Source organism: Strongyloides ratti (assembly GCF_001040885.1).
Source record: "Strongyloides ratti genome assembly S_ratti_ED321, chromosome : 2".
Lineage (NCBI taxonomy): Eukaryota > Metazoa > Nematoda > Chromadorea > Rhabditida > Strongyloididae > Strongyloides > Strongyloides ratti.
This window is the reverse complement of record NC_037308.1, coordinates 7,893,300-7,918,029: the sequence shown is the minus strand read 5'-3', so window position 1 is coordinate 7,918,029 and position 24,730 is coordinate 7,893,300. Positions and strand designations below refer to the sequence as shown.

General features: G+C 24.2%; 11 protein-coding genes across 11 annotated transcripts; 5 read left to right on the top strand and 6 right to left on the bottom strand.

The window, feature by feature from the left end:
• Positions 1–1,203: 1,203 nt before the first annotated feature.
• On the top strand, positions 1,204–3,876 carry SRAE_2000253100 (GTP binding domain and P-loop containing nucleoside triphosphate hydrolase domain-containing protein; the record flags this gene model as incomplete). Its single annotated transcript, XM_024653610.1, has 1 exon — positions 1,204–3,876. One exon carries the CDS (start codon positions 1,204–1,206, stop codon positions 3,874–3,876), a length of 2,673 nt encoding a protein of 890 aa, XP_024507069.1.
• A 46-nt stretch (positions 3,877–3,922) lies between these two features.
• SRAE_2000253000 (Hypothetical protein) lies at positions 3,923–4,550 on the bottom strand (the record flags this gene model as incomplete). The annotated part of the gene is made up of 2 exons (XM_024653609.1): positions 3,923–4,452; positions 4,505–4,550. The coding sequence occupies 2 exons, from the start codon at positions 4,548–4,550 to the stop codon at positions 3,923–3,925; spliced, it is 576 nt and encodes a 191-aa protein (XP_024507068.1).
• A 2,456-nt stretch (positions 4,551–7,006) lies between these two features.
• SRAE_2000252900 (Hypothetical protein) lies at positions 7,007–8,210 on the bottom strand (the record flags this gene model as incomplete). The annotated part of the gene is made up of 2 exons (XM_024653608.1): positions 7,007–8,010; positions 8,048–8,210. 2 exons carry the CDS (start codon positions 8,208–8,210, stop codon positions 7,007–7,009), a joined length of 1,167 nt encoding a protein of 388 aa, XP_024507067.1.
• A 606-nt stretch (positions 8,211–8,816) lies between these two features.
• SRAE_2000252800 (Hypothetical protein) lies at positions 8,817–10,271 on the bottom strand (the record flags this gene model as incomplete). Its single annotated transcript, XM_024653606.1, has 1 exon — positions 8,817–10,271. One exon carries the CDS (start codon positions 10,269–10,271, stop codon positions 8,817–8,819), a length of 1,455 nt encoding a protein of 484 aa, XP_024507066.1.
• Positions 10,272–10,581: 310 nt separating this feature from the next.
• SRAE_2000252700 (Zinc finger, DHHC-type, palmitoyltransferase domain-containing protein) lies at positions 10,582–12,303 on the bottom strand (the record flags this gene model as incomplete). The annotated part of the gene is made up of 6 exons (XM_024653605.1): positions 10,582–10,780; positions 10,828–10,840; positions 10,986–11,191; positions 11,277–11,553; positions 11,617–12,027; positions 12,069–12,303. The coding sequence occupies 6 exons, from the start codon at positions 12,301–12,303 to the stop codon at positions 10,582–10,584; spliced, it is 1,341 nt and encodes a 446-aa protein (XP_024507065.1).
• Positions 12,304–12,884: 581 nt separating this feature from the next.
• SRAE_2000252600 (26S proteasome non-ATPase regulatory subunit 8) lies at positions 12,885–13,740 on the bottom strand (the record flags this gene model as incomplete). The annotated part of the gene is made up of 2 exons (XM_024653604.1): positions 12,885–13,534; positions 13,575–13,740. The coding sequence occupies 2 exons, from the start codon at positions 13,738–13,740 to the stop codon at positions 12,885–12,887; spliced, it is 816 nt and encodes a 271-aa protein (XP_024507064.1).
• A 279-nt stretch (positions 13,741–14,019) lies between these two features.
• SRAE_2000252500 (Chromo domain/shadow and MOZ/SAS-like protein domain and Acyl-CoA N-acyltransferase domain and Chromo domain-like and RNA binding activity-knot of a chromodomain-containing protein) lies at positions 14,020–15,472 on the top strand (the record flags this gene model as incomplete). Its single annotated transcript, XM_024653603.1, has 4 exons — positions 14,020–14,131; positions 14,174–14,584; positions 14,846–15,261; positions 15,317–15,472. 4 exons carry the CDS (start codon positions 14,020–14,022, stop codon positions 15,470–15,472), a joined length of 1,095 nt encoding a protein of 364 aa, XP_024507063.1.
• A 1,182-nt stretch (positions 15,473–16,654) lies between these two features.
• SRAE_2000252400 (C2 domain-containing protein) lies at positions 16,655–19,093 on the top strand (the record flags this gene model as incomplete). The annotated part of the gene is made up of 1 exon (XM_024653602.1): positions 16,655–19,093. The coding sequence occupies one exon, from the start codon at positions 16,655–16,657 to the stop codon at positions 19,091–19,093; it is 2,439 nt and encodes an 812-aa protein (XP_024507062.1).
• A 1,434-nt stretch (positions 19,094–20,527) lies between these two features.
• On the top strand, positions 20,528–21,286 carry SRAE_2000252300 (Hypothetical protein; the record flags this gene model as incomplete). Its single annotated transcript, XM_024653601.1, has 1 exon — positions 20,528–21,286. The coding sequence occupies one exon, from the start codon at positions 20,528–20,530 to the stop codon at positions 21,284–21,286; it is 759 nt and encodes a 252-aa protein (XP_024507061.1).
• A 287-nt stretch (positions 21,287–21,573) lies between these two features.
• SRAE_2000252200 (C2 domain-containing protein) lies at positions 21,574–23,244 on the top strand (the record flags this gene model as incomplete). The annotated part of the gene is made up of 2 exons (XM_024653600.1): positions 21,574–21,616; positions 21,665–23,244. 2 exons carry the CDS (start codon positions 21,574–21,576, stop codon positions 23,242–23,244), a joined length of 1,623 nt encoding a protein of 540 aa, XP_024507060.1.
• Positions 23,245–23,757: 513 nt separating this feature from the next.
• Positions 23,758–24,697, bottom strand: SRAE_2000252100 (Protein KTI12 homolog; the record flags this gene model as incomplete). The annotated part of the gene is made up of 2 exons (XM_024653599.1): positions 23,758–24,486; positions 24,527–24,697. The coding sequence occupies 2 exons, from the start codon at positions 24,695–24,697 to the stop codon at positions 23,758–23,760; spliced, it is 900 nt and encodes a 299-aa protein (XP_024507059.1).
• Positions 24,698–24,730: the final 33 nt, after the last annotated feature.

The following is a 24,730-nucleotide window of genomic DNA, read 5'->3' as shown; positions in this document are numbered from 1 at the left end:
ACAAAAAGATGACATCATTATAAATTTTTATACTATAAATATGAAATAGATGAAAGCAACTTTTATGGTGAAATTATTGATAAAAACAAAATACTTTATAAACTTATTATGCATTATTTTTATTAATGATAATATATTTTAATTATAGTTATTTATAATATGATTTTTGTTGATGAAAAGAATATTCTACAAAAAAGTTTTATTAAAGGTTTATTATTATTTCATTTAGTTTCTTTTTTATGTATAAATTAGTTATCCTCTAAACAAAAAGTTTTTTTATAATAATTGTTAAAAAATTATATATAATATTGTATTTTTTAAACTTTTATAATACTAACTATAATAAGCAAAATAAATTTTCATTGATTTTTATGCTATGAATTTGATATAAGTTTTATCTAACTGATAATTTGCAAAAAAATTATTATATTCTTTTTGTAATAAATAATTTTTTATTTCTAACAAACTTTTCAATAAAATATTTCTAGATTATTTTAAAAAATCATTTATACTGTTAAATTAAAAAACACTACACTATTTTTTAAGATAAAAAATATTATGCAATAAAATTTTTTTATTCTTTAAAATATACATGTTTCAATCACCTAATCATTAACAATTAAAAAGCACATTTAACATCATTTTTTTTTCCTAATCTTTTGGCAAAAGTTTATTTAAAGAGATAAAAAAAGTTCAGAGTAGAACGTAAAAACTGGTGTCAATTATTAGGAACGATCTTTGACTATTCAACAATTAAAAATATACTTCTTCCATACAAAATAATTCTGTTGTTCCTTTATGTTATCAATGTAATATAATGAAAAATTTTTACAAAAATTTGTCATAAAAGAATATTTGATAACATAATACTAATAATTTTATCATTAAAAATGCTAATTTATTATGAGTGATAATAAAATAGTTTATAATTAAAGTATTAATTTAGATAATACATCATAGAATAATTTCTTATATTGATAATATTTTTGTAAATTAGTCACAATCATTTTAGATTTCTTTCATTAATGGTTAACATTATCAGTATTAACAACTTTGATATATTATCTAATATTTCTAGAAATTAGTTTAAAAAGATAAAAAAATAGGTTGTATTACATTCATTTAATTAATTTATATTTGTTTATTAAGTTTCTAAAAACATTTTTTTGTTACTTTATTTTCTAATTTTTTCTTTTTTTTAGAATGATTGAAGAAAATAATATTGATGATTGTCATTGCCATTCAATAAGAATATTAGAACATGAATGTATTAACTGTGGTAAAGTAATAAAAAAAGGAAAAATTTTACTTCTAGATAAAAGTAAATTTGATTCAGAAATAACATTAAGCGAAAGTGTAAAATCTCAAGTTAAAAAATTTGAAGAAATTTTGTCTAGTAATAACAATTTATCAGAAAACAAATATTCATCTATTCATAAAAGTTGCGATGATTTAACCAAATCTAACCACATAAATTGTACACACTCTGAAAATCAAAATAATTTTATTGAGAAGGTATTAGAAAATGGGTATGTCTCCATTGAACATTCTGAATACGAAACTAATGCCCATGAAAGTGGTAAAAATTTTAGTGAAAATGGTTTTTTAGTTGAAAAAAGACATTCAGTTAATTCTAATCATTCTATTAAAAGTAATCATTCAAATAATTTAACTAAAAGTAATCTTTCACATTATTCATTTAAAAGTATTCATTCAAATAAGTCAAATGACAAAATTGAATGCCAAACTCCTGTACAAAATAATTTTGATCATGACAATGAAACAGTTTTATCTTTTGACAAAAATACAATAGAAAACAAAAGTGTACATGACAATTTATCATTAAAACATGAAACATATGATTATGATCATATGAGAAATATTAATAAAGAATTATGCAACTCAACAAAGTCTCTTGCTTCAAGTACTATGACATCTTCAACTTTTAAATCCAATAAATCATTTCCAGCACCTATTCCTCCAGCAAGAACTATTAAAGATAATAAGATAATGACAACAACTATCACTGAAAATGATAATGTTACTTATTTTAAAAAAATTGAAAACAATAATAATATTGAAACTTTTGAAAAGAACAATCTTCAACAAGATCAATATTTTACTAGAAAATTACATGATGAAAAATCAGAAAAAACATTATATGAGTCATCAGAAACCTTAAAACATAAAGAAAACAATATTGATAATATTGTAAAACAAAATCATTCCCTAGAAAATACTACTTTCCATAAAAACAACATAAATGATTTACAAAAAAATACTCTTGAGCTAGATAATCTTACACGATCAGTTCACAATGATGTAATTTTATTATCAAAAAAAACTAAACTTTTAGAAAAACTTAGTAAAAATTTAAATAATGATACTATTGATTTACCTAAAGATGCTCGTATTGATTTCAAATATTTGAAAGAGAAATATGCTTCATCAGAAAAAATAATAGATGAAAAAAGTGTGGAAAATTCAAATGGTATAGTTAAATCCACAACATATTATGAAGTAGAAAAAAATACTTTTGAAAAGCCTAATGATGGAATTCTTTCAAGAAATAAAGAATCAAGATCATCATCATTCTCTGATTTTAAATCATCTTTAAAAGCTGAAGTTGTTGATAGAAATGAACTTCCTGGTAAAATAATTCAAATAGAAAAAACAAAAAACAATGTATTTTCAGAATCACATAATCAAGAAAAAGAAATTGCTTATGAAATAACTCGTCGTCAGGAGTGTGAAAAAAATTTCTTTTCTTGTCTTGAATCATTATCCAATGACAAGGTAGTTGATAATAATAATTTAGAAAAACATAATTCACCAACATATTATCATTCAAAAAAAACATCACACTATGAACCATCTGTTTATGAGGAATATAATAAAAATGATAATAATGCTGAAAGTATACTAGATTTACGTAAAATAAAAAATAATACTTCATTATTACATGAAAATCATCCTAGACAAACTCCAAATTCATATGTTTATGGTTCTGAGTGTGAAAAAAATACTAATAAACTTAGATATTGGAAAGATAAATTAGTTCAAGAATCTGTAATTGATGAAACATATGAAGATCTTACATTATATAAACCAAAAATGATAGAAACAATATGTCCTATAACAAATACCAAAAAAATTATTATTGGTGGTGAATCAAAGACAGATCAATTTAAAACAATTTTACTTTTTGGATTACCAAATTGTGGTAAAACATCACTTGTTAATAGAATTTGTAACTACTTATATGGTACTGATCGTAGTACATTATTAAGATTAGTAGTTAAATTTCCATCTGAATTACATCGAAAACAACATGAAATTATAACATATCAATTTAATAATTCACTACTTCCATACAATTTTGTAATAATTGATACACCTGGATGTGTTGGTGATGATAATGGTGGTCAATTTACATATAAACAATTATATCATACTTATATTAAACCACTTGTTAATTCAAAACAATATTTTACCATTGATGCTGTCTTGATTTGCCTTCGTTTAAATTCTGATTGTTTTAATAGACATTTTAATCATCAAATTAGAGGTTTAAAAAAAATAATTAATGGTCAAAATGATTCTAATAATATTTTGTCAATCTTTACTGATTCTGATGACAAGTATGATATTAATGCAATGAATGATTTTCATAGAAGACAAATTTCAAGAGATCATGGATTATTTTTAATACATTCAAAAAGTTACCTTAATGCTAAACATGGTTTTAGTCATCTTGATTATATTAGAATCTTTGAACAATCAGAATCTGAATTATTCAAATTATTCATGTATCTAGAGTATGATGTCATTCCAACAAAATTAGTTAAAAATGAAAGATCGGAAATTTTAGTTTAATTATAAAAACATTTAATATAAAAAAAGATAGAAATAAAAGTAATTATTATATATTTAGATGATGTACTATTGAGTCTTTTAAAGCTTTATACAAATTTTTTACATCTTTCCATGTTTTACTTTTTTTAAGTTCTTCAATTTTTATTAATATAAGTTTCCATAAATGTTGAACATACTCAGATAGTGATTTAGTATGTCTTAAAACTTGACATTCAAAATCACAATCATCTGTTGGTGCATTAATTGCAATAATATGAAAATCATCAATAGTATTGTTTCCGGCTGTTGTTGATTTACCACAATCACTAAAAATTGCAAGTTTTTTATAATGTGGTAATGTATCACAGTCAAATGCACTATTTCCTTCAATATCAATTCCTTTAAGATCAGGAAATTTTTCTAAAAGTGCCTCTTCAGAGGGAAGATAATGAAAATTATTATGCGTCAATCCAAGTACAATAAATCCACGTAATCTTTTAGTAGGAAATGTAATTTTTTCTAATCCTAAATTATGACAATGAATAATTTCAGTATCAGTATCACATTCACAATTATCCAAACATTTAAAAGTATATCCTGTATTTAAAAAAAAAAGCAATTATTATAATATTTAATTTTATAAACTTACCCCAGATAAAGGATATATTTATTAAAATAAAAAGAATAATATTCATTTATATTTTTAAAGTAACTAAATTTTTATTTAATATTATTGCTTTTATATCTTTTATTTTTAATTATTTAACATAAAATATATCTTTATCAACAAAATAAACCTCTGAGTTTAATTGATAGTGCCTGATTTTATTATATATGACTCATCTTTATAAAATAAAGAATATGGCATATGTTGTTACTTCAATAACGTCATACTCATACTTATAACATTTTCTAAATTAATATAATAATATATATATGAATGTAAATATTTTAAAATTGTATTTTTATACATATATTTTTTTTTCGTAATATTTATTATGCAGATTAATGATTACTTAAAAATGTTAAGTAATATATTATAAAAAAAAAATATTGATGTTCTTTAAATTTAAATAGTTAAAAATTATCAATTAAACTATATTTAAATAGAAAAGTATTAATTTAATGATCAATGTAAGTGCAAATAACGTATGAAAAAAAACATACATTGGCTTAATTATAAAGTAACTGAAGTTCTAGAAATTATTTTTGAATATTTGAATAATAAAATTATGTATTTTTTTTTAAATTACAATGTTGATTTAATAAAAAATTTTTATACTAAAATGATAAAGAAGAATAAGTAATTAAAAAAAAACAACTTTTTTTGAAATTTGAATATACTACTATAGTCATTCGATAGCCATAAAAACGAGATGAATTTTGCATATAATCAACAATATTCAAAAATTGAAACTTCAGGAGTTATAAAGATTCAAAGTTGAAAGGCGAAATTGGGGAATATTTTTATGTAAATTTCAACTTCTATGATACAATGAGATATTTTACAAATAAACAGTTGTTTCTAGATCAATTTTTTACAAGAAATTCATTAAGTCTATTCACATCTTCATAAGACTTCTAAAAATGAATATATGATAAGAAATATATTTAAAAAAAAGTTTCAAGAATTTAGTGATAACTCAAGTTTATGAGGTCACAGGTTCATGAAACTTGATGCGCTGTGCTTCTTTTATAATTTAAGGTATACCTTACGTTGAAAACATTTTAAAATTTTCAACCGTTCTTGAAATACTGAGCTTGATACTTTTTCGCGCGTAATCCATTGTCATCATTTTTTTACATCTCGAAAGTGATTAAAGATTTAAAAAAATTTTGAAGGTAGACCCCATTTGAAAACTCATTAGAAAACGATTGCAGGAATCTGATTGCATTTATCTTGATTTTGAAGCGAGTTATGAACAGAGGCGAAAATTTTTCTAAAATATTCATTGTTTCTGACTTTTCAATATCTCAGCAAATACTTATCCTATGAAGATGGGACTAATTTCATTCGATTTCTATTCAAAAGTAGTTCTAGATAAATAATTTTCATAGCTATAGCATTAATATTTTCAGAAATCCAGAAATAGGCTAAAAATATTTTAAATTTCCGACTTTACCACCAAAAATGTGAACAAAGAAAAACAACTTTTTTTGGAAATTGAATATCCTACTATATTCATTCGATAGCCCTTGAAATTGGATGAATTTTGAATATAATCAACAATATTATAAAATTGAAACTTCAAAAGTTTTTAAGGATTCAAGTTGAGGGGTGAAATGTTGGAATATTTTTTTTAAATCTCGATTTTTATGATAATATTGTAAATTTTAAAAATAAATATTTTTTTCTAGATCAATTTTGTACGTGAAATTCACTAAGCTTATTTACATCTTTATAGGACTTATAAAAATGAAGATAAGATAAGAAATATATTTAAAAAAAAGTTTCAAGAATTTAGTGATAACTCAAGTTTATGAGGTCACAGATTCATGAAACTTGATGCGCTGTGCTTCTTTTATAATTTAAGGTATATCTTACGTTGAAAACATTTTAAAATTTTCAACCGTTCTTGAAATACTATGCTTGGTACTTTTTCGCGCGTAATCTATTGTCACCATTTTTTTATATCTCGCAAGTACTTAAATATATAAAAAAATTTTGAAGATAGACCCCATTTGAAAACTCATTTGAAGTGAATTGCAGAAATCTGATTGCATTTATCATGATTTTGAAGAAAGATATGATCAAAGGCGGAAATTTTTCTAAAATATTCATTGTTCCCGATTTTTCAATATCTCAGAAAATAATTATCCTATGAAGATGGAACCAGTTTCATTCGATTTCTATTCAAAATTAGGTTTAGAATATTAATTTTTCTTAAACTTTTTTTAAACCTTTTTCTACTGTTTATCAACTATCAAATATTCAAATCACTGTATATTTATTCAAATTTTTAAAAAATTTTCAAATAGTTTTTTATTTTATTTTTTATTAATTCAGTACGTCATGACTCTAAAAGAGATCCCATACACTTAGAAAATAATTAAAAATTATAGTTGAACAAAAAAGTTTTAAAAAAAAATTTATTCATTTATAATAAAAAAAGAATCAATAAAATTTAATTATAAAAAAATTTAAATTTTATTAATTTAAGTATATACCTCTAGCATTAAAACCAAAAAGAGTTATTGCATTTGCACCAACAGGTATCCAATTTTTTGCATCAAGTAAATAACGACTTCCTTGAATTTTAACAGTTTTTAACTTATTAAGATCAATTTGGTGGACTCCAAAACTGTTGTAAATTAATATATTTTCTTCAATTCTAGACCAAAGTTCTTCCTCATTAATTAAAATAAAAACAGCTGCACCACCAGTATATCCAGATTGGCAAGTTATTTCATTAAAAAAAATTTCACTAAACATCTTTGCCATTGTTGTTTTGGCAAAAAGAAGTCTATACCAATCTTTATTAAAAGTATAGCCAGAAAAAAGTGTCATATTTTCTTTAAAATGATTTGTAACTATTTCTTTTCTTGGAAGAGCCAAATAATAACAAAAATAAATCATTATTTTCCCCATAATAATTCTTGAAGAAGGTTCAAGTTCATCCATATAATAAGTTGGTTTTGGATTGTTTAAAAGATTTATAATTGGTACAATCATATTTGATTTTCCAGAATTTAACATAGGCATTTGTTTTGAAAATCTATAGTTTGGAGGATGAGAAATATTAGAAAAAGATTGTTCTTTAATTTGTTCTCCAAATGTTGGTGAATTTACTTTTTCAGTATTTTCACAATTTATTGAACTATTTTCAGAAAAATTAATTAATTTTTCTGGAATATTACTTGGAATGGCTGTAGTAATAGAAACAATGTAATCTTTTTCCTCACTACTCCAAAAAACATTAAAATATTGCTTACCAATTTGTGAACGTAAGAATTCCATAAAATTGGTGCCAATTAAATCCATTAACTTATTTTCAGAACAATCAAAATTTCTATTTATAAAATCAATAAAACATTCCAATTTTACATTTTTAGATAAATTAGAGTTCTTATTTTTTCCTTCATTAAATTCTTCAACAATTACTTGGGCAATTTTATGTTTAAGTAAATCGTTAACCTTTGGATCTGATTTATATTCTACAACAAAATAATTATATAAATATTTATAACTTACCAAGTAAATCATCAACTTTGACATTAAGTACATCAAAAATAACATTAAATTTACTTTTTGGAAGAGGAATATTTAATATATCTGATAATGATTTTTCCTCAGAATCATTATTATTAAAATTGTTTGTAAGACTTGAATCACTAAGAGTTGAATTATTATTCATGGTAACCTAAAATATAAGTTAAAAAGATTTTTAAATTATAACACAAGATATTCAAAGTGTTAAAACACTTAATATTTCAAACAATAAATTATTAAAAATATCTATTTGAATTAAAATTAAACAATTTTTTAATTATTTTCTTAAATTATTTGTTTAAATCTTCTTGAAGTAGTGTTTTCCAAGAAGGTAAATGTTTATAATAAATAATATCTACTCTAATTCATCCTTATTAAAGACATTTCAAAAATACCATATTCAACATTCTTATGGTATATAATATATAACTTAAATTTTGGTAAAAAATTCAAAATTAAAAAAGAATTTTTCTAATAAAAATTAATAATCCATCTTTTAATGTAAATTGATTTCCTGAAATACTAAAATTTTTATCCAATTCTGTTAATGTTTCAAAAGGTTAAATAAGAAAATGAAATTAATTTAAAACGAATATCATCTGTATCTGAATCACAAAATTATCCTGTAAAAATATCTAAAAGTAAAAAAAAAACATTAAGATTAATAAATATAAAACATGGAAATTATACCATTTTAAGATAGTTAATAATCATATAAAATTAACAATATTATTTAAAATTGATAGGTATTTTAAAAGAACAAATTTTCAAATTTAAAATTACTTGGTATCCAAATTCCAGAAGCATTTATAAAAAATTTTTGTTCATTATAAACACTTGTTGCAGTGCTAATATTAGCCGTTTTACCAACTAAATTAGCATATCTTTTAGCGTTGTTGATAAACATTTTGAACAACTCATCTCCATTCTTATTAATTACAAAATAATTTTTTCCATCATTTCTTTTTACTTGAAAAATATCTTTAAAATTTTTTTCAAAAACATCTTCAATACAACTATTATTAAAATACTTTTTACAAAAAGTTTCATCAAATGATTCATTACAAAATTGATAAATATTTCTTCCTAATTCATCAAATGAAATATTAGTAATAGGAGGACAGAAACATAATACATATAAAATAATTGTCATCCCTTTGAATTCTTCATCAATTAAGTACATATTGGATGATCTAAAAGTATCACTTACAGTTTCATAAATTTCAGAAGTATTTTCATCAATAAAATTATTTAAATTTTTTTTTTTAAGTGACTCATTTTCAAAAATTTCTTCTTCATTTTTTAACAAAATTTTCATATTCTCTAATCTTAAAAAATATTTATTTTTAATACCCCATTCTAAAATATTAGAAAAAGTAGTTTTTGCATAAGTCTTAAACTCAGTTGAATCAATTCCAAACGTATCTAAAACAAGATATTCCATAGTTTGATCATAAATTTCACATTGACCATCCAAAAAACATTTTAAAATTTGAATTATTTCTTGACATATTTTATGTTTGAAACACTCAGAAACCATATTCTGTACATTTACTTCATTACACTCCTCAAATTTTGAAGATAACTCATAAAAACTAAAATTAATACCGTTGCTTGGATTTTGTAGTGCCAATTTTATTTCTTCAATTGTTGGAAGTCTTCCACAATTAATATTATATTTTTTATTTGCCAAATGATTTTTGTACCCTTCATTTAAGTCATTTTTATTACACTCATTAAAATTATAACTTATATTACCATGACATTGTTCACCATAATCCTTGTTTAAACAATTAATACTATTAAACTTTGTATTGTCAATTTTATGGCATGTAAAAATACTTTTATTTTGGAAAAAATTTGGTAAATGATTTTTACCTCTTAAAATTGAAGGTTCTCCAAGAATTTCGTTTGATGCTCCTCCATTTTGATGAAATACATTCCTGTCAAAAGTGTATGAATCGGTTGTTTTTGGAAAAGGTAAAGACATATTTCCAGGGTTAACATTTTTTGAAAAACCATTTCCAACCATTTGAAAACTTTTTTTTCCAGAAAATGTTTTGTTGAAACTTTCAATGTCACTTGTTGAAAATTTGAGATTATTATAAAACGTCTGTTTTATTTTTTCTTTATTTGTAGACTCAGCATCACTAAGAAAATTTCTACAACTTTCTTCATTGCTTGAATATGATGACAAATTATCCATAACTTTTAAAAGTTAAAAGCAGAAAAAAAATTTTATTTAAAACAAATGTATCAATGAAAAATATCTTATTGATAGTTATATATATACCCAAACTATTTAATAAGAATCAAAAAACATCAATAAACCACTTACTATCATCGAATTATAAACTATTTTTTAATAAATCTTTATTTGTTATATCAGGCACTAAACATTTAACAGACATATAAAATTAGATAAATTAATGAAAAAATACAACAATTATATTATCAATATTATATCAAATCAAAAAAATATGTACTATGGTCTTCATAATGCAATTTTTTAAATATTATAACTCGTCAGATTGAGCAATTGAAGAGTATTGAACACCAGATCTAACAGTAAAGCGAACTTTGTTTTCAGTTCCTAATTCCAAATTAGAATCAGGGGAACAAATAGTAATATCACCATTGTAATTTTCACATTCTATCAAATCGTTATCATAGTCTGAATTTTCTTCTTCCGATGTTGATGAATTTATGTCAATTCTTTTAAATGTTGCCGATGAAGAAAAGACTGAGGTTCGATAAACTACACCATTTCCTTGGCTAAAAAAAATTATTTAATTTGATAAATATAATTATAAAATAAAAATAAAAGCAAAGTCTTTAAACAACTAAATTCAAACAATTTCAATTTTGCAAACATTATGTGATAATAACATTAGTATATTAGGTTAAAACAAAAACATACCATTTTTAAATCTTCTACAATCATTTTCTTGTGTAAACCCGATATTTGTTGCATCACCCATATTTTGTGATATACTTTCTCCGTGATTATTTAAAACCCTTATTGTAGAATCGTTAGTAATGTTATTTATAGAAACTATTGCATCTTCATGCGTATAAGTTGCTGTTCCAGAACAATTAGAAATGAAACTAATTCCATCTCCAGAGCTAATAAAACACAAATGGGTAAAAAAAAGTTATAAAGCACAAAACATTTGCAAAATTACATGCAAAAATAAAACATAAAACTTACGTTGAATTAATTGGCAAAAACCAAAATAATGGTTTATGACCAAATACTTCTGTAAAATTATGTTTCAAAGATATGTTGTAGGCATTTTTATCTACACCAAACGTAAATACAGGAGCTTTATATGATTCTAATGTTGAACGATTTTTGGATATTAAATAAATATGAAAGAAAAACAAGCACGATAATGATATACTAAACATAATAGAAACGAATTCTAAAAATATTAAATGAAAACTTGTCCCAATAGAATTAATATTCCCAGAGTGCGCTGAGATTCCTTTAACAAAAAGAATAATAGTATTTAAGTTGGATAATGAAACAAAAAAACAAAGTATCATACCATAACCAAGAAATAGCATAAAATATTTATAGTTTGAATACATTACACAATTATTTACCCATGGACAATGATGATCAAATTTTAAAATGCATTTTTTACATATTGAACAATGATGAGCTCTGTCAGGTTTTACCATAGCACAATGATGACAATACCGAAATGCCTGATCAAACATTCTATTTTGAATTGGGAGATTATGCATTTTTACATATCTTCGGACAACTTCTTTTGCAGCATCATTAGTTTCAGCATTCTTAACATCTTCATTAACTTCATATGGAAGATAAAATTCTTCTGGAATTTTACCATTCTCAGTAAAAACAGTTGCTAGATATGACCAAAAAAATAATATTATTAGAATATGAAGGAATAATAGAAAGACAATTCTTTGAAATAAATAATCAATAACTCCTAGAAAGGTAATATTACATAAAACTATTTATTTTTCTTACCAAAACATAATATAAAAACATAGGCATAATAAGCCCATCCAACAATTCCAAATACAAGAAGAATTGGAAACCACCGGGCAAAATTCATACACAGTATACATGCTTTATTATTTAATAATAAATCAAACATATATTTTTTATTTCCATATGTATTAGGATTTGGAGTATTTGGTAAATTTATTGTAGAATGTAAATTATTTTCTTCACCACCATTTTGGTTGTCTAATGTTACCATTTTTTTGAAAAAAAAAACTATAATATTTTTTTACAATATTTTCATAAATTTGTTTAAATTATAAAATTTTAATTAACAAAAATGTTTACATGGGTTAGTATATAAATTATGATATATATTATCTTAATTACAATATAATAATTAAAATAAATTTAAATAGAAAAAAATTTATGTTGTAAAGTTTGGGTAATAATAAATTTTAATTGTACATAAAATATGTTACTAAGAACAAGAACAACACGTTGGTGTATCGTCTATATATAAAAAAACAAATAACATAGAAAAGTTACGTAATGGTTTCAATAATAAAATTTTTATTTAAAAGTTCTGTCATCAACTGATGAGATTTATTGAAATTTGGTAACAAATTATCTACATTAGATGAAACATTTGAAAAAGTTTGATTTTACTATCTACCTAACCTCGCGTGTCTCATTAAAATATTCCAATAAAGTTTTCATGATAAGTTTTGACACTTCGAAATAATAAAAAACAAATATAAAACTTATGTTAATTTTATATAATTAAATATTTAAAAAAAAATGATAATATCATCAAATAAATTGTTTATCACGAAAATATTATACAATCATTTCTAGCTGCTTGGCATAAAATAAAGCTTGTTCACTTATTCTTTTTGTATTAAGTTTTGAATTTCCTCCAGCTGCCTCTTCGGTTTTTTGAATTGCTTTATTAAAAACATAAATTTCGTTTTTAGTATTAAAAGAGTCAAGTTTCCAATTACGTTTTTCAGAAAAAACTCTTAATTCCTCATCATTAGTAAAATGGAGGTGTTGACGAGCGTCTTCCTTTGATAATTTCTGAAAAGATTCCTCTATATTTGTGGCTATTTCATCACGAACAGTATCCATAAGAATCCTGACAAAAGCCATAAAATATGGACTAGGTATTGTTTTTTCACTTAAAACAACTTTGTTGAAAGCTCCTTCATTTATGTATTGCTCTAATTTAACCGGTGTAGAAATATATGGATTATTCTTTTGAAGATCTGGACTAATTTGTTCGAGCTGAAGATGAAAAGTAGACAAATCATTCATAGTTAATAGATACATTAGGTAAAGTCCATTGAGTAAGTGAGCGTTAGGGAAAACATCAATAGAAGCTCCAGGGTGAGACTTATAGAAATTAAGTACAATTGAAATCGATTCTTTAAATCCTTTCATATCAGACACACCAGCACGAAATAAGGCATCAATTTCAAAAATATCTTCTAAAATAGGTATTATAAATTTTATAAGATTAAAACGTACTGTGAATTTGAGTACACTGATCTTTTTTAAATTGTTTAAATATCTCAGGATTTCTAAGTTCAGCTTTAGCCTTGGTAAGTAATTGCGCAATAACGGCTGGATCACGTTGATTCAATGTTTTTGACCATTCCGCTAACAAATCTTTGTAAATTTTCTCAAGAGCCATTTATGTCAAAAGAAAATGCAAAATATGATGATAACTATTTTTTCCAGTATATATTCCAAAAGAAAATCTGTATAAGACACGATTAGAAAAGTGTTTATCGTATTTCTATTATATTTTGTTGTGGGAAAAATACCCATCTCATTGTCATATTTTTAAAAATATTAATTTTTTTTTTACTATTTTTGTTTTTTTTTCAAGTAAATGTTATTTATATGAAAGTGTTTTTGATTATAAATTTTATTTGAATCCACTAAATAGAAGAGACATTTTTTTTTAAATATGGCTTATAAAAGAAATGAAAGTATAGTTTATGAGGAACGTGTATGTGATTTGAGTGAACTCATTGATGGTTGTAGAATACAATGTCGGATGTCTAGAGAAGATAAATATAGTAAATTAATAATTTTTAATAACTAAAATATAAAATTTTTAGGGGAAGCAGAAATTGTGACATCAAGAATTAATAATGATGATGAAAAAGAATTTTATGTACATTATGTTGATTGTAATAGAAGACTTGATGAATGGGTTTCGGTATCACAAATAGATACGGATGCTCCTGCTAAATTTCCAAGTAAAACAACTACATTTAAAAGAAAACAACCTAATCAGTATACGGCAAATAATGATCGAGATTCACCAGATAAAGAAGTAACAGATAGAAGAAAAAAAAGGAAAAATCTTAAAATATCAGAAAATTCAATTGAAATTGAAATAAATGGTTGTGAGGAATTACCAGGTCAACCATCTCCAAAAGTGCCATCATTAAGTGGTTCGATGTCGATGCATGGTCATTCTGAAGATGCTCAGGCACGTGTTCGTAATATTAATAATATTCAACTAGGTAAACATATAATTCAACCTTGGTATTTTTCACCTTATCCTCAAGAAATGACAAAATTAAGTTGTATTTATCTTTGTGAATTTTGTTTAAAATTCTGTAATAGCTTTAAAACTTTAGAAAGTCATATACGTAAATGTACTCTTTTTCATCCTCCAGGTGCTCAAATTTATAAACACCAAACAATATCAGTTTTTGAAATTGATGGTCGAAAACAACAATCATATTCTCAAAATTTATGTCTATTAGCTAAACTTTTTTTAGATCACAAAACATTATACTATGATACAGATCCATTTTTGTTTTATGTTATGACAGAACAGGATGAAAGAGGTTATCATATTGTTGGTTATTTTTCAAAAGAAAAAGAATCTGCTGAGGAGTTTAACGTTGCATGTATATTAGTTTTACCCCCTTATCAAAACAAAGGTTATGGCAAACTTTTAATAGAATTCAGTTATGCATTATCACAAGTTGAAAAAAAAACAGGAAGTCCAGAAAAACCATTATCTGATTTGGGTTATGTTTCATATTTAAGTTATTGGCATGATGCAATACTAGAAGTATTATTTAGAAAACAGGATGAAGCAATTGCAAGAGGTGAAAGACTTAATATATCGGTGGCAGAAATAGCTGAAGAAACAAGTATTAAAAAAGATGATATTCTTCAAACATTACAGGTAATTATTTAATTAATTAAATTTATTTATTTATTTAAAATTATTATTTTTATAGACATTTAAAATATCACGATATTACAAGGGGCAATTTGTATTTGTCCTTTCAGAAGCTATAAAAGAAGCACATTTAAAAAGATTATTCAAGCGACGAATTAGGATTAATAAAGAAAAACTTATATGGACACCTCCAAACTTTAAAAAAGCGGGCTAACACTTTGTATGAGACATATTTCCATTCAATTTTGCTGTTTCTTTTTTTTTTTTTAATAAATATTAATATTTATTTATGAGTCAACCAAATTTTTTTTCTGGTTTAATCCAGTTTTTTATTTTATAAATGATTATTTTATATCATTGATCCAGTTATTCTTTATAAAGAATGTAATTTTTGTTCTTCAATAATTTTACTAGAAATAAATTAAATTGATTCTTATTTATAACGGTTTTTATTAACACCATCTATTCTAACCTATCTCTAGCATCTTTAATAATAATATATATTAATATATATATTTCATTCAATTAACAATATCTTTTGCATAACAGTCATTAAATTTTTATTATAACTATAAATATAAATATGTAACTTTTGTCAGCGCACTAGAGCACATTTTATTTATTTATATTTATTTCTAATACATTTGACATAGGTTCGCCAACATTACTAGACCTACTTTATAAGTTTAATATTTGTAAATTTTCTCACAAAACTAAATATTTATTTTAAGAATAAATTGCAACTTAAGGAAGAATGAGAATTTTTTAAATTTTAACTGTAATTTTTTTTTTTATTTTTGTAACTAACATAAGAACTATGGAAATTAAATAATTTTATCTGATTTTTAGTTTTATAATTTATATTTAGTTATATAATTTAAGAAAAAAAAATTATTATAATATATTTTTTGATGTCTGAATTAGATAAAAAATATTTATATTAAAAATATTATCGATAGAGTTGATTGATATGCATCAAAATAAAAATATTTATGTTTTACACACATAACAAGCATTCTCTCAACATTCCATTATATTAGAATATTTTATTTTTATATGTAAGAAAAAGTTACTTTTAAGTCTTGTATTTTTTGATTAAGAAAATTCTTTGAAGCTGTCATGTATATTTATATTGCACGTTAGTATTTTTAAATTAGTTTTTATTACAATATATTTTACTGGAATAAAGTTACTTTTTTAATATTTTTACAATAATTCTTTTAAATATATTAAAATATATTTATAAAATTTAAAAAAAAAAAAATTTATTTGATTAATATTAAATATTTTTATTTTAGAAATTTTTAATTTATTAACTAGGAAAAATAATTATTTAATGTAGAATATGCTAACAACTCAAGAACTAATAATATTATCGTTTATTTCGATATCACTTATGGTATCATGCTGGTTAGTAGGCCATTTTAATTGTTCTTTTCTCTGGATAGTTTTTGCTATTATTGGTCACATTGTCAAAACAATTACTACGAAAAATCGGGAAGAAAAGAGAGCAGCATTAAAGATATTGGCTTCCCAAGAGAGTGAAGCTATTTTGGCACAATTAGGTTTAAAACAAAATGACTTGCCTGCTTGGGTTCAATTTCCTGACACAGAACGTGTTCTTTGGTTGAACAAAGTTATCCAACAACTATGGCCTTATATTGGGGAATATTCAAAAAAATTTTTGACTGAAGTTATTGAACCACAAGTTCGTGCTCAAATGCCATCACCATTCAAAAGTTTTAAATTTATAAAAATTGATATGGGAGATTTGTCTTGTAGAGTTGGGGGATTAAAAGTCTATACAAAAAATGTAGGTAGAGATAAAATAATTGTTGATATGGATGTTAGTTATGCTGGTGATGCAGATTTTACTGTTAATACTTGTGGTTTTAATGGTGGAATGAATCAAATTATATTAACAGGAAAAGTTAGATGTATTTGTCAACCATTACTTCCTTTCCCTCCTATGATTGGTGGTATATCTGCAAGTTTTATTGAATTACCTAAATTTGATTTTAATTTAACTGGAATGGGTGAAATTGGTAATTTACCTGGACTTACAAATGCCATTAGAACAATCGTAAATCAACAACTTCGTGATATGTGTGTTTTACCAAATAAAATATTTGTACCACTTGCTCCAGATGTTGATATGACATCATTATATTTTCCTGAACCTGATGGTGTTGTTTTGATTAAAGTAATTGAAGCTAAAAATTTGGAAAATAGAGATATTAGTATTTTAACGAGAGACAAAAGTGATCCATATGTTGAGGTAAAACTTGGAGGATCTTTTTTTAGAACAAAAACTATTGATAATAATTTAAATCCAAAATGGAATGAAGAATTTGAGGCTGTTGTTGATCAATCATCATTACAAACTGTTAGATTTGAAGTTTTTGATGAAGATAGAACAGGTAGTGATGAAGAATTAGGTAGACTTTCTGTATCAACTCAAAAAATTAAAGATGAAAAGTCAATTGATAAATGGTATTATCTTGAAGGATGTAAACATGGTGATATTCGTGTTGCATTTGAATGGTTAACATTAAGGAGTGATCCTTTATATCTTAAAAAACCAATATATATAAAAGATAGTAAATTATATGGTCGTAGTATTAATAGTCCAAAAGATGATGAAGTTAGATGTTTATTAATGATATTTATAGATAATGTTAATAGTTTACCTTATCCTAAAGCTAATTTAGAACCTTCACCTTTTATAAAAATTCAGATAGGTAAACAGATTCAAAATACACAAGTTAAATTAAATACTATTAATCCTCTTTACCAAAGTAAATTTAGTTTTTTTGTTGATGGACCTCAAGAAAAAACATTAAATTTTACCGCAATTGATGATGGCACAAAACGAACTTTAGGTGAACTTGATGTTCCACTAAGTTGTGTTATAAAGGAACCTAATATGGAATACTTTCAACAAACATTTTATCTATCTCAAGGTGTTACACAAAGTGCAATTGTTTTAACGATCAGACTTCGAGCACTGGAACCATCAAATTTGTCAGATAATAATGAATTAAAGATAAAAAATAGAGGAGAGTTTTATGGTTCTGGTCAACATATTGAAAGAGCAGATAAAAATGATCTTGGAAAACTTATTGTAGAAAAAAATTCAGGAGCAACAACGACAGTTTTAACTACAGACAAGGTAGAAACTCTTCAAAGAGAAAATGGTGAAATATTTTTTGGAACTCCTTCAATTTCTGTTGAAACTAAAAATACAAGTGGTACTAATAATTTATCACCAACAAAATCTTTAAAATCTCCAGGTTCAATTACTTCCATGATTTCAGAATCAGGTAGTAATGTTAGTAGACGAAAAGGTATAATGAGTAAATTAACAACAAAAAAACATGACATGGCAAAAGGATCATTAAATACTTCTTTTCTTGAACATGGTGATCCTCAACTTGCTATATCATTACGTTTTGATAAAAAAAAGTTTTCTCTACAACTAGAAATTGTTGCTGCAAAAGATTTAATTCCTGTAGAAAAAAATGGTCATATTAAATCATATGTTAATGTAAAATTATTTGAAATTGGTAAAGAAGGACCTGTTTCTAAACAATCGACAATCGCAGTTGAAGACACCTACAATCCTGAATATAACGGGTTATTTCAATTTTCTATTGTTCCAGAGCATCTCAAAAATTATGTCTTTAGATTTGAAATAAAAGATTCCACGAATTATGGAATTTTTAAAAAACCTCCACTATTAGGATGGATAGATTATAAATTAAATGATTTTAGAATTGATGAAGAATTGATATCTTATTGGATGATATTAAAAAGAGATGGTGACTTAAGATAAGCATTTATTATCTTTAAAAATTTTTAATTTTATTAAAAAAAAATTTTTTTTTACATTATAACATTTGTATAAAATATTTCTAATAAATAAACTTTATTCCTACTTTTTTCTGTGCCATATTACCATTGGACCATGGCGATGGTGATGATGATGATGGTGGTGGAAATTTGGATGGTGATAATGTTCGTATGGTTTGTGATATCGTTGATCATAACTAAAATATAAAAAATAACTTTTTTTTTTACAATACAACATACTATTCTTCATATGGGTCGGGATGATAGTCGTAATGAGCATGATAATGTCCTCCAAAAGACATTATTATAAATTGAAAATAAATTATTAGAAAAATAGAATGGTAGTTTTTGCGGTTGATCTTTAGAGTTGGTTCCCCCTTTTTGTTTTTTGATTAAAATTATGTAAAAATGAATTTTTTTTAATCAGATTGATAAAATTATTATTTTTTAATATTTCCTCATAAAAAAAAAAAATTTTATTTTTTCCTGATTCCCCGTGTTTTTTTTATGTTAGAAAAAGTAAAAAAATTTCGAAAAAATGTTTATTTAAAAAAATTTTTGAAGGGGGATCAAGTCTAAAACAAATCCCACAGTTCCTTCATAAGGTTATTTCTTATCGGATAGAACTTAATACCTCTTACATTGATTGTTGCTAAGTTTAAAGTCATCATTATTTACAAATAACAATTGTCATCAAAATTTTTCCCGGAAAAAGCAGTATCAATTTTCAATATCAGTTATATTATACCACTGATATAGTTTTCATCTATATAACATCTACGATTATCTCCTTGGCTGTTAGAAATCACCACAATCAGCTTAGTATCGGAGGATTCTCAATTACAGTAAATAATAGATGTTTTATTTATTGTAATGTTTTAAAAAATAAGAGAGAAATATAAAAACCACCTCTCATAGCTAGTCAAAATATCGAAAAAGAATTAGATATAAAATATTTATATTAAAAATATTATCGATAGAGTTGATTCATATGCATCAAAATAAAAATATTTATGTTTTACACACATAACAAGCATTCTCTCAACATTCCATTGTATTAGAATATTTTATTTTTATATGTAAGAAAAAGTTACTTTTAAGTCTTGTATTTTTTGATTAAGAAAATTCTTTGAAGCTGTCATGTATATTTATATTGCACGTTAGTATTTTTAAATTAGTTTTTATTACAATATATTTTACTGGAATAAAGTTACTTTTTTAATATTTTTACAATAATTCTTTTAAATATATTAAAATATATTTATAAAATTTAAAAAAAAAAAAATTTATTTGATTAATATTAAATATTTTTATTTTAGAAATTTTTAATTTATTAACTAGGAAAAATAATTATTTAATGTAGAATATGCTAACAACTCAAGAACTAAAAATATTATTGTATATTTCGATATCACTTATGCTATTTTTTGATTGGCCTTTTCTCTGGATAGTTTTTATTATTATTGGTTACATTGTCAAAACAATTACTACGAAAAATCGGGAAAAAAAGAGAGCTCCATTAAATACATTGGCTTCCCAAGAGATTGAAGCTATTTTGACACAATTAGTTTTAAAACAAAATGACTTGCCTGCTTGGGTTCAATTTCCTGACACAAAACGTGTTCTTTGTTTGAACAAATTTATCCAACAACTATGGCCTTATATTGGGGAATATTCAAAAAAATTTTTGATTGAAGTTATTGAACCACAAGTTCGTGCTCAAATGCCATTACCATTCAAAAGTTTTAAATTTATAAAAATTGATATGGGAGATTTGCCCTTTAGAGTTGGGGAATTAAAAGTTTACACAGAAAATGTAGGTAAGGATAAAATAATTATTGATATGGATGTTAGTTATGCTGGTAATGCTGATTTTACTGTTAATACTTGTGGTTTTATTGGTGGAATGAATCAAATTACATTAACAGGAAAAGTTAGATGGATTTTTCAACCATTACTTCCTTTCGCTCCTATAATTGGTGGTGTATCTGTAAGTTTTATTGAATTACCTACATTTGATTTTAATTTAACTGAAATGTTTGAAATTGTTAATTTACCTCAACTTAACAATGCCATTAGAACAATCGTAAATCAACAACTTCGTGATATGTGTGTTTTACCAAATAAAATATTTGTACCATTTGTTTCAGATGTTGATATGACATCTAGCAAATAAATAAGATCAAGGTTTATTTCTGGTGTTATTTGTAGAAGAGGATTTTTTTATAAGATTTTATTTTATAACTTCTTTAAAAATTACTTCTAAATAATAAATATTAAATTATACAATTACAAAAACACTCACCCCCTATACTTTAGAGGAAGCTTATACTCTCTAGATTACAATACAATAAACAAGACCTCAGAATGAGTCCTTAAACTTCAACCCTATAATAAATAGATTGGAAATAAATTTTAGACGTGGCACGTGATTAAATAAAATGATGACCAAACCATCACGCTATGATTACATTTTTACTATCTTTATATTTCCCTGAACCGGATGGTGTTGTTTTAATTAAAGTAATTAGATATATTAGTATTTAAACGAGAGACAAAAGTGATCCATATGTTGAAGTAAAACTTGGAGGATTTTTTTTTAGAACAAAAACTATTGATAATAATTTAAATCTTAAATGGAATGAAGAATTTGAGGCTGTTGTTGATCAATCATCATTACAAACTGTTAGATTTGAAGTTTTTGATGAAGATAGAACAGGTAGTGATGAAGAATTAGGTAGACTTTCTGTATCAACTCAAAAAATTAAAGATGAAAAGTCAATTGATAAATGGTATTATCTTGAAGGATGTAAACATGGTGATATTCGTGTTGCATTTGAATGGTTAACATTAAGGAGTGATCCTTTATATCTTAAAAAACCAATATATATAAAAGATAGTAAATTATATGGTCGTAGTATTAATAGTCCAAAAGATGATGAAGTTAGATGTTTATTAATGATATTTATAGATAATGTTAATAGTTTACCTTATCCTAAAGCTAATTTAGAACCTTCACCTTTTATAAAAATTCAGATAGGTAAACAGATTCAAAATACACAAGTTAAATTAAATACTATTAATCCTCTTTACCAAAGTAAATTTAGTTTTTTTGTTGATGGACCTCAAGAAAAAACATTAAATTTTACCGCAATTGATGATGGCACAAAACGAACTTTAGGTGAACTTGATGTTTCACTAAGTTGTGTTATAAAGGAACCTAATATGGAATACTTTCAACAAACATTTTATCTATCTCAAGGTGTTACACAAAGTGCGATTGTTTTAACGATCAGACTTCGAGCACTGGAACCATCAAATTTGTCAGATAATAATGAATTAAAGATAAAAAATAGAGGAGAGTTTTATGGTTCTGGTCAACATATTGAAAGAGCAGATAAAAATGATCTTGGAAAATTTATTGTAGAAAAAAATTCAGGAGCAACAACGACAGTTTTAAGTACAGACAAGGTAGAAACTCTTCAAAGAGAAAATGGTGAAATATTTTTTGGAACTCCTTCAATTTCTGTTGAAACTAAAAATACAAGTGGTACTAATAATTTGTCACCAACAAAATCTTTAGAATCTCCAAGCTCAATTACTTCCATGATTTCAGAATCAGGTAGTAATGTTAGTAGACGAAAAGGTATAATGAGTAAATTAACAACAAAAAAACATGACATGGCAAAAGGATCATTAAATACTTCTTTTCTTGAACATGGTGATCCTCAACTTGCTATATCATTACGTTTTGATAAAAAAAAGTTTTCTCTACAACTAGAAATTGTTGCTGCAAAAGATTTAATTCCTGTAGAAAAAAATGGTCATATTAAATCATATGTTAATGTAAAATTATTTGAAATTGGTAAAGAAGGACCTGTTTCTAAACAATCGACAATCGCAGTTGAAGACACCTACAATCCTGAATATAACGGGTTATTTCAATTTTCTATTGTTCCAGAGCATCTCAAAAATTATGTCTTTAGATTTGAAATAAAAGATTCCACGAATTATGGAATTTTTAAAAAACCTCCACTATTAGGATGGATAGATTATAAATTAAATGATTTTAGAATTGATGAAGAATTGATATCTTATTGGATGATATTAAAAAGAGATGGTGACTTAAGATAAGCATTTATTATCTTTAAAAATTTTTAATTTTATTAAAAAAAAATTTTTTTTTACATTATAACATTTGTATAAAATATTTCTAATAAATAAACTTTATTCCTACTTTTTTCTGTGCCATATTACCATTGGACCATGGCGATGGTGATGATGATGGTGGTGGTGAAAATGTGGATGGTGATAATGTTCATATGGTTCGTGATATCGTTGATCATAACTAAAATATAAAAAATAACTTTTTTTTTTACAATACAACATACTATTCTTCATATGGGTCGGGATGATAGTCGTAATGAGCATGATAATGTCCTCCAAAAGACATTATTATAAATTGAAAATAAATTATTAGAAAAATAGAATGGTAGTTTTTGCAAAAGTAACCCATAACAATATTTTACAAAACTTCTAATTTTTATCTTATATATTAGAAGTTACACTTTCATTACTAATGTGTGACTATTTTTATTTGTCAAATCAAACAATTTATTATTATAATAATCTGTAGATAAAATTGTGTTAAATTTCTCCTTCAATATGGCACAAAGATAAATGAGTATTTAAATAATTTACAAATAAATTTCCAATCATGTTTGCTCCTTCAATTGATTGCCCTCTTACAGTTCCTAGAAATATTTTTCTATATCTATCTAATTCACTAATACTATATTGTTTAATATATAAATAACTGTTCTTTGTATCATCTTTGTCATCTGAATCAGTGTACGGTAATTTAATTCTATCACCAAATTTATGTTTTTTTTGTTCTGAATCAATTGTAATAATTATTTTTTTTGTTATTTTTGCAATATCTGTAACGAAATTTTTATTAGCTATTGGTTGACACCTAGTACTCTTATTAGAAACAAGTGAAACTCCTTCAAATAATAGACGATAAAGTTGATCAAAATTATCAATGTTATCACTTTCTTTCAGAGTTGTTGCTGTATTAATTACAACATTTGGATTATCCCAAAAATCTTTTGAAATTGGATATTCCATTCTCATTATAATTTCATTCAAAATTTTTTCCTCATATTTCATGTTCATTTCTTTGTTAATGTCTTTGCATTTATTATCATCTTCATTAATAATTAATAGAGCAAATTTAGTTTGAACTTTTTTAGCTATACAATGTAATTCATAACGATATCCTTTAATATAATTTAAGGCATCAAGAATTATTAACTTGTCATTCTTAAGATTATCATCTACCAAAGATTTAAGTAAACTTCTGTGTTCTTTTTCCTAAAATAAATTAAAATAAAATTTTTTTTAAATAACTTACCAGTTTTGCGTTGTCATAAATATTTGTTGAAAATTCAGTATTATCAGTATCACATATCACTTTTATTTTATCATCTGATATACTTAATTTTTCTGTCAAGTAATGAATAAAATCATTAACTGTTTTAGTTTTTCCACTACAAGGTTTTCCATAAACAACTAATAATGGCATTTTAAAATAATTTAAAAAAAATTTTATCTTTTA